The sequence below is a fragment of the Urocitellus parryii genome, unplaced genomic scaffold (assembly GCF_045843805.1).
Source record: "Urocitellus parryii isolate mUroPar1 unplaced genomic scaffold, mUroPar1.hap1 Scaffold_1019, whole genome shotgun sequence".
NCBI classification, from domain to species: domain Eukaryota; kingdom Metazoa; phylum Chordata; class Mammalia; order Rodentia; family Sciuridae; genus Urocitellus; species Urocitellus parryii.
In genome coordinates this window covers 66,650-76,504 of record NW_027551806.1, presented here as the reverse complement: position 1 = coordinate 76,504, position 9,855 = coordinate 66,650, and the positions used below count along the sequence as shown (strand labels likewise).

At 45.0% G+C, this 9,855-nt stretch overlaps 1 protein-coding gene across 1 annotated transcript; it reads right to left on the bottom strand.

The window, feature by feature from the left end:
* Positions 1–6,764: 6,764 nt before the first annotated feature.
* On the bottom strand, positions 6,765–7,718 carry LOC144251536 (olfactory receptor 2T29-like). The gene has a single exon (XM_077794396.1). It carries the CDS (start codon positions 7,716–7,718, stop codon positions 6,765–6,767), a length of 954 nt encoding a protein of 317 aa, XP_077650522.1.
* Positions 7,719–9,855: the final 2,137 nt, after the last annotated feature.

The following is a 9,855-nucleotide window of genomic DNA, read 5'->3' as shown; positions in this document are numbered from 1 at the left end:
ACGATTCACATGCCTGTCAGTTCATCATCCTCTAAGCTCTGCATTGATACCTCTGGTTACTGGAGAAATTCCAAGGGGAGTATAGAGAACAAGGTTTATTTCAAGGACAGAAACAGACTTCTCCCTGGAGGGAGAAGGGGGACATAGATGGTATCCAAAGAAGTGGGAATGTCTTGCCCCTTTGTACATCTTAGATTTTCTCTGCTCTCGTGCCTTCCTTCCTCCTTATCTCTCACCAGCCTGTCTATGACCAGTGGCCAGGGTGAGCCAAATGGTGAGGGCCAGTTGGGCAAGGGGAGGGCCAAATGTTGGAATGATCTAGCATTAAGGTAACAGCCACCTCTTAGGATTCCCTGTAAGGAACAGCCACTCCTGGTACAGGTTACCTGGGCAACAGGTTGGAGCAGGAGCAGGGGGAAGGGTCTTGGAAAGAGGAGGGGGAAAGGGCAGCATTTGATTTGCTTTCCAACTAGCCCCAACTTTCCTGATCGAACCCAATTATTTATTATCTATATTGACTGCCTTTTGTCCCCCAGCTTCATGATCATGAGTTTTCATTTGCAGGCAGGTGTAGTACAGTGTGTATCAAGCAAGGGACTTCTCTGGGGTGACGTGTGTCTGGGGGGACACACACCTTGCTGTCTTTAAAGGACCTTGAATGATAGAACCATGTGTGCAGATGTAGCTCCCTGAGTCAGGCATTTATTCACATTATTCTTTATGGCTGTGAGCAAGAAAAAGCACCTGCACTCAGGAAATTTTGTTATAGTAAAAACTATGAAAAGAGAGCAACTCAAACAGGAAAGCAAGGGGAGTAACTTAGTACCCCAGCCAGTTTGTGTGGGGGAGTGTCCCAGGAAAGCAGGGAGCTAAAACTCCCAATCTCAGTTTATGTTCTGACAAAAGAAAATTTAAAGACAGACATCAAAAATCATGTAGGAGAACTTTATTATAGGTGACAGTAAAATAAAAGTGAAGCTGGAGCCGAGAGCACTCTCAAGGGAGAGAGTGGGCTGTCTCCAATCAGAGAATGACAGAGAAGACAATGCTGTCCCCAATTTCACTAGTGTTTGATGTTCACTAGGAGAGCTGGGGGCCCTCTTCTGTACTCTTTGCCAGTTCGGTGTTCAACTCTTCCTTCATGTTGGGTGATGGAGTTATGGATCTTACTTGGTCCTCTCTGGAACTGTCATAGTGGCCATTCTTTTTAGGGAAGTTTCATCTACAACTCAATCCCATGTTAATGTGGACACTGGGGTCAATAGCTGGTCAGAAGTTATCTTAGTGTGCCTGCGCTACTAATGGAATCTTCAATCCCAGAAAATTGAAGACACTTATGGCCATAATTCCTAGCTTCACATCAACCTCAGTGGACCCTGTCAATAATTAGCCCATTAATCCTTTTCTCTTTTCGTGTCTTACAAAGAGCTCTCTTGCTTTGTTTGTTTTCTACAGATAAACTGCCACCATTTGATATCTTAAGATAGTTTAAATTAGGACCTGAGGCAAGTTAAAGAACACTTTGTGACCTTACCATGCATCTCACTGCCCACTGCTAGCTCCTACCTAACAGTAGCCGTGAAGACAGCTGAACATATCTGTGCCCTGAACCCAGCATGGCCACCCTTGAGTGGATTCCTAATAGACACCTGTGCATGATGTTCACCAAAGGATGTACAATAGCCCACCAAATATGGAAGCTGCCCAGAACCCAGGGAGAGTGAAATGGATAAATGCATGTGTTAGGTCCTTAGGGCAAAGTAACTCCATTTTGAAAATCAGCACCTGTTCACAAAGGCATGGCCTTTTCATTAGGCCTGCCCCCAAAGAGTTTCTAACAATCAAAACCACAATAAAGATGCCAAGTAACAATTAACAACCACAGAAACAGAGAGGTTATTTTTTATTACTCCATATACATGAATATATACTTAGGAAGTTTGTTCTAGCAGACTGTTGTGCCTTGCAAAGGGCAGCCCGGGAGATATCCTCTGTCAATAAACCTTTGCTTGACTCAGAGATGTGTCTCTCATGGATATTTGCACCTGCTACCATAGCAACATGTGGGACATGTTTACATAATACACAGAAATGTTCTAATACTGCCTGCAATCACAGGGATTAGTCTCGTGAACGCTAGGTGAACTTCAGTCACAGACAATACATCTGTGTTAAAGAGAGCTAACAAAATTGCCCACATTTAGGAGGGTCAGCAGTTGGACAGCACATAGGCAGGCATCTGGTGGGAACTGTTAATTTCTGTTCCTTAATGGGAAAGCTGATTTCACACTCAGAGTTCAGTTTCGGAAAAGTGATCAAGTTCAAACTTTTTATATGTTTAATACTTTTTGTATTACATTATACTTCCCACAATGGGGCAGTGGGAGCTACATAATTAGGCCAGTATCCTCCCCAGCACTTTCCCCTCCTGGCACCCTTCCACCTGGTCCCTTTCCTCTACTGAACGCCTTTTGATTTTCATGAGATCTTTACCCCCACTTTCTATTTCTCTTTCCTCTCTAGCTGCTGCATATGAAAGAAAACACACCACTCTTGACCTTCTGTATTTAGCTTATTTATCTTAACATAATGCTCTCAAGTTCTATCCATGTTTCTGCAAATGGCACAACTGCATGCTTTTTCAATGGCTGACTAGAACCTCTGTGTATATAGAGCACATTTTCTTGAGCCTCTCAGCCACTGACAAACACCTAGGCAGGTTCTATATTTTGATTATTGTGAATTGTCCTGCTAAAACGTGGGTATGCATGTCTCACTAGAGCATGCCAAATTTAATTATCCTCTCTAGGATAATGCTGAGAAGTAGCATATTTTGTTCATGTGGTGACACCCTTCCTAGTCTTGTGAGGCACCTCCATGCTGGTTTTCATATTGCTTAAGAGTGTCTTGCATTTTAAAGGCATTTTGTTCTCCAGCCCTCCTGGGCCATTCAGGTCCAGCATTCTGGCAGACACTGCTGGAGCAGATGCAGGGTATCTTCCAATTTGCTGTACCTTAGCCTATGTGAGGCATCTGAAGTGCTGGTGTGTGCCCAGCTGTGGAGAACTTGCTGTGTCCTCTTCTGGTTACTGCTGAAGTATAGAACAGGACTTTTCAGGCCTAAATCTGGGTTACTTCATTTTGCAAAGCAGTTAGCCATGAGCAATTCTATTTTTAGTTTAAGAATGACTCCATACCTTATTTGTACAAGCAAGCAGTCACCACCTGCCTGGCACAGCCATGAGGCACAAACTGATAAAGAAACCATGCTAATAAGAATGACCACCCGTGTACCACTTGTGAATTCATCATAAGCAAGGGATTCATGGGCATGTCAGAATCATACCAGGAAACCCAGGCCACGAGCTTATCAAAAACACCAGACCACTAAATGAAGTAGCCCCTCATTTGAGGCTTGTAAAAGGAGGAACATCCCAAGACTGGATAGGGAAGCACCCTGACGGGTCACCTGATTGCTCCTCAGGAGCCTTGACCAGGACATTTGCCACAAGACAGACCTCTGGATCTCTGCTTCAGCACAGCATGGTTTCTCCTGCCCGTGTGACCACATACAACCCACTCCAAGCTGACATCTTCAGGGGCCCTGTGGAACCTCTGCCCTCTGGACCCTGGCCTAGAATAAGCTCTGGGCTTCACAGCTCTGTGCCTGAACAAGTTCTTGGCTAGTTCCTAATCTTACCTGACCACCTGTGGTGACTCTTTGCATCTGTATCTGCCCTCTGCCTTTGCTCTCAGCTCAGCCTCCTGGACCCCTGTGGCCACCTTAACCCTCTCTTATCATTTCTATCATCTTTGTTTATCATTGTGTGAAGTGTGATGAGTGACTTCAATGTTCCAGACATTAGTAATTAAGACTGGAATTAAAGAGCTCAGAATTGCCCAGCTTGTGACTACCAGGTGACCCATGAGTATCCAGTGACCTACTACTGCCAAAAGTGGGTAGCCTGTGAATTTATAGTTATTCAGTAAATTCTGACACTGTGGAGAGACTCAAATGTGTTTGTTAGGGGCACAGCTTGCTCATGACACCAACCCAATTGTTCTTTCTGGTTCAGGGAATGAAATGTCACAATTCTTGGTCTTTCTTCACATCTTTGTCTTTTTATACAAAATTTACCCAGAGTGGCTACATCCCAATATGCTGTCCTTGCCCAACTTTTCTTCATTCAGAAGTAACCCTTGACTTGTTGGTTAGTAGTATGATATCATCTCTTACTGAAGGAACCCGAGGATCAGAGAAGGCCATCCCTGTTGCCATCCCTAGGTCGGATCCACTCCTCATGGCATAACTGCATGACAGCTGCTGTCAGGTTATTCCTGTTGCTAAAACACATTTTTATCATTGGTAGCCAACACATTTGACAGAGATATACCTTTTCTGCAACCCTGTCACTGAAATGAAGAAAGACATGCTATGATCTAATAAAAACTGACAGGTCATCCCACACTATCTCTGAACATATCCAAGAGGTGCATATGTTCATTATCTAAGAGAAAAATCATGAGAATTTATGAAATTTTTTTCAAGGGAATTTTAATGCTGCTATATGTTTTCCTCTCCAATTCCAGGAATTTATTGACCCTCTGCAGTTACTCATAAACATGAAGGATCAGTAACACTGTAGAGAAATAAATGCAAGGCTAGAAGACCTGGCTGGCTCAGGGCTTCTTCTTGTGAGAGGAGGCTTAATATCCCCTCAGGGAGGCTGCCAAAGCCGTGGCTGAACAACTTCTGGACAGCAGCTAGGCTGTCCCTCTGTGCTGTGGCCGGTACCCAGCCACAAAATTTCAGAGACTCCAAGTGTCAGCTGGAAAGACCCCATCGAGGACCTAAAGCCCAGCGTGCTGAGCAGCATCTACAGGGGTCCTCCCTCAGCTCTGGCCCCAGGCTGTCCTGTGAGAACTGGGAGCCAAGTGCCTGGAACAGCCCATGCTAAGGCCTAAGCTCCCTTTGCAGCACAGGTCTGACTGGAGGACAATGGACCTGACCTCAAGGGAAGTGACCAGATTGCTAACCTCTGATGCCCCAAACTTTCTCACCACTGTGAGACAGCAGTGTGAGACAGCAGTGTGAGACAGCAGCGCAATGTGTCCAGAGACCTTGGCTTCATGTTCCTTTCATACCAATTTCTCAAAGGGGCTTCTGTGCTGGCCCTAATACTGTGGTCATGTTAATGGCAGACAGCAATCGAGGGTAGATGAGCAGCACAGCAGGGACCAGGCCTCAACCTTGGGGCTTCAGCGTGGACCCCAACTCGGGACAGGTTTTGCTGACTTCCACTTCCAGCGAGTGGAAACCCAAAATGCACAAAATGCCGAAGCCATTCTGACTCAACAGGCGCACTCCTGAAACCTAGAACAAAATCACGGATATGGAAAACCAACTTCTGTAAGCAGGCTTCAGGGAATCCAAAAGGAAGCACAAATATACAACAGCAGGTAGTTGTCTTCAGTGGTGCCACTAGAAGGGACCTGGAGAAGACAATGTTGGACTGCCTGGAGCAGGGGTGTGTCACCCTCCAAGCGAGATGAACAACCTGCCCTTTGGTAGGGAGACACTGCGTGCAGGTGCATTTAAAATGCAGGGAAGCTCTCCTTGCAGAAAGCGAGTGTGCACCCTAGGTCTCCCAGGGTTGCAGGTTAAACCGTTTTCCTCAACTCTCCAGGAACCCTCCTGCCGAGGTCAGCTGTCCTGAGGGTAAGTGCCAGGATTGTGGCCAGGAGGATGTACTCTCTCTGCTATAAATGTCTGCTATTTAAACCAAAGGGAAGATGCACCCTTCAGAGCTCACCTGCAGGGACCCACCTCTTCCAAACAAAACCCACCTGCCTACACTTAACTTCCAGTCAGTCCATTCACAGTAAGATGGACTGACAGAGTTACACCTGCCATAGCCCAGTCATTTCCCACCTGAATATCCCTGCATTGACACAGGAGCTCTGAGGACACCTCACATCCAAACCACATTCCTTAATAAGCTCCATGTTTTAAGAGCCACCTCAGATGCATTTCAGGTAGGGAGCCTACCCCAACCCTCCTTCCACCCAGGACTGGCATTCCCCCCGTGGTCATTCATGTGGTCTTGATTCTTCATCACACTACTCAATCCTAATGATCTCAGACAGCATCATCCACTGGATGCCTTCATGATTGGACCTTGAGAACGTTCCCCAAGGAATGTGGAGAAACAGCTGCACTGTCTCAATAAAGATTAGAAACAATGATAAGAGCATGGTCTCCTAGATACTATGTCACACTGCCCCCAAGCAGAAAGTAGAAATTTGCTTTTTTATAAAAAGAAAAAGCCTGTTATTTAACTTTTTATTCATACATCATTTCAACTTTGCAGATAATTAGCAAGAAAAACAATAATACAACTAATTCCAATGAAACCTAAACCTAGACTAACCTCTGATTAACCCTGCACCTTTTTTTTATATCCTCTCTCTCCACTATACCAGAACACCTCATGACCATTTCCTCTAAATATCCACTATGTATTTTGTAATGATATGAATATGTTCCCTTAGAAGGAGAAAGTCCTTGTCAACTTAGGTATATAAGGTGGATCCAGGGGAGCTGCATGAGGACCCTGAATGCACAAGCAGTGGACAGGAGGATCACCCCTGAGAGGAGCATAGGGGTGCAGCACTGTGGAGTAGGAGCCCAGGAGGTGGCACCAGGAGATCTTCATCATCTGACGTGGAGAGAAGGAGAAACCATGGAACCCAAATCCTCTACTTTACTGTTTCCTGAAAGACTCAACACTCAACATTTTCCTCAGAGCCCCAGTGACATCCTTGTTCCTGAAACTATAGATTAAGGGGTTCAGCACAGGGGTGAGTATGGTGTAAAACACAGACACCACCATGTCCTTCTGAGGGGTGTGGTAGGAGCTGGGGAGCATGTAGGTGTAGACGGCAGTGCCATAGAAGAGTGTGACCACCATCATGTGTGAGGAGCAGGTGGCCAGGGCCTTCCTCCTGCCCTCTGCTGAGTTCATCCTGTGGATGGTGAGGAGGATGCAGGAATAGGAGCCTGAAATGACTGTCACAGGGATGAGGAGCATGAGGACACAGCACAGGTACATGAGTGTCTCATAGAGCGAGGTGTCTGAGCAGGAGAGCTTCATCACAGCAGGGACTTCACAGAAGAAGTGCTGGATCTCCCGGAATCTGCAGAATGGGAAGGTCATGGTGACAGGAGTCAGCATGAAGCCATCCACTGATCCCAGGAACCAGCAGCCAGATGCCAGAAGAAGACACACCCTGTGGTTCATGAGCATAGGAAAATGGAGCGGATGGTAGATGGCCATGTAGCAGTCATAGGCCATGGCTGCCAGAAGGAAATATTCTGAACCACCAAGTGTCAAGTAGAGGAACATTTGCATCCCACATTCTGGGACTGAGATGGTACTCACACCCAGCACCTGGTCCAGAAGCATCTTGGGCACAGTGATAGAGATGGACATCATGTCCATGAGGGACAGCTGGCTGATGAAGAAGTACATGGGGGTGTGGAGTTTGGCACTGGAGTGTATCAGGATGATCAGGACAGCATTTCCAGACAAAGCCATCAGGAAAACCATGAAGATGACCACACAAAGCAGAGTTGGGTATTGGAATTGACTGAAGAGTCCCACCAGGATGAAATCTGCCCACCCTGTGTGGTTGGTCATCCAGGTGGTGATGTCCATGAGGTTCCACCTTGGTCACCAAGAAATCTTTGAGTTAATGTTGTACAGAGGGCTGAAGTGACTTCTTAGCTGCCACACACCTGTGCAACAGTCTGATTGTGCCAACCAGAGGTCGTACCAGAGCCTGCAGATCCTAGGAGTTCAGATGACCTGTAGTAAACAATATTTTTTAAAAAGTATCTGAAAGCTCACCTGTGGGTGAAGTGAGTTGGTAACTTGTAGTGAGGTTGCAACAGTTCAGGTTCATGAGCTTCCTGAAAAAAGGAGTTTGTCAATAACAAGCGCATATTTTTAGAATTATTGCTAAAAAAAGTAGGGGACATTTGAAAACAAGGGGAATCACTAATTCCTGAGTTTAAGTTATTCAAGTGTGAAATAAGTGTTAATATTTCTGGTTTAATAATCTGGTTTTAGCTGGAATCTAAGGACTCTCAGATCTATATGGTATATTCAAAATGTTTAAAAAGTTGCTTAGACATAATTTGTGGAATGCACATTTAACATTTGAACCCCCCAAGCCTATAGGACCAGGACATGCCAGGAGGTTCTGTGAGTCTGGAATGACTCTGCTGTTCTCTCCAGCACACTGCATTCTACACACAGGACTAAACCTTTTGAGACCTGAGGGCACCCACCCATAAACATCCAAGGTCATGACTGGTTTCCAACCTTGACTCTTGCTACCTCTGACCTCCCCTTCCTTGTCCACTCTGCCTGAGAGATGATGAGAATGACACCTGACACCAGGTGTGGTGAGGATGAAGTGAGGAAAACAAATGAAAGTTCCCTGAATTCTGACTTTGACAAATGAAGAAACAGGCATGCTGTTGATTGACATCTGCACTACCCACTCTTCAGAACCTGTCCTAGACCTGGCTGTCACTGCTATTGTACAATGAGATACCATCCTTCATTTCTCCAATTTGGGTACCTATTTATATATCCAATACTTGATTTTTAAGATTTCATGAGAAAAGATCTGCAAGTAAAGCTTACAATCAACTTTAAAGGAAAGGATTTGGATTTGACATTTTTTATGTTGTGTTATTTATTTTATATAAAATAAAGAAGCTTTAAATATATATTTAAATAAATGTAAATATGAACAACTGTCTGAGATAGTTATTGGTCTGACCCTCACTATGCACAGCTTCCTGGAAAAGCTCTTATGATAATTCAGCCCAGGCAGGGCTCCTCCTGGTCCATCTTCAGGTGCAGAACAAGCATTCGGGGATCACTGCTATGCATCAGAAAGGCTTTAGCTGTTTTACCAACACCATCTGCTTTATTGACAGCCACATCAGTTTTCACGGACACTGAGAGACAGAGAGTTAACAGAACTGCATGGAGAAGTCTCAGGGGCAGCTCACTGTTGCCTGCTTTGTCTTGATGTTCAGCCACCTCTGTGTAGACACTGAACACAGGTCAAGGGCTTGTTAACCTTGTCTGCACTTCTAGAGATTATTTTCAATCTCTACAGGGGAAAACAGCATCCATAATATTTGAGGCAGGATTTTTATATAGTGAAAAAATAAGTAAAAAGGGCAATGAACATAAAATTGCCCCACCTTTCTTAAGGAAATCAATAATGGCTTCTTCCACATTTTTTATTAAAGAAATTAAACCTTTCCAATCTTCTGCCTCTGAAAGCTTAACTGTTAAATTTGATTCTCTATCAGCCTGAGGGTCTGATGTATCTTCTCTCTAGAAAGAATAGCAGTAGCTACAATACAGAGGTATTTTTTAAGAAAGAAAAGTTGAAGCACATTTTCTCCCTTGTGATATTTCCTAAATCAGATGTGATAGTCCACTTTTGACAGCCCTTGCTGGGAGGCACTGAAGCAGTGGACACACTACATGGCTTCATATGCTGTAGCTCTAGGGTCCAGCATGTCTGAGACCCACTGCAGAGGTGGAAAGCAGGAGAGGTGCAGGCCCAGGGACAGAGATGGTAGGTGGGTAGGGGGTAGTAGGTGGATGACAGACAGAGGAGAGAGACATGATAGACAGATAGACTTCCTGTCCATGAAATCCTAACCTGTTGGCAGATGAAGGCTGAGCTCTTTGGAGAATTTGAGATCTTTCCCATGAACTGAAATCACACCTTCTGTCCTGTCAGTCTCTGTGGACAAAGTGG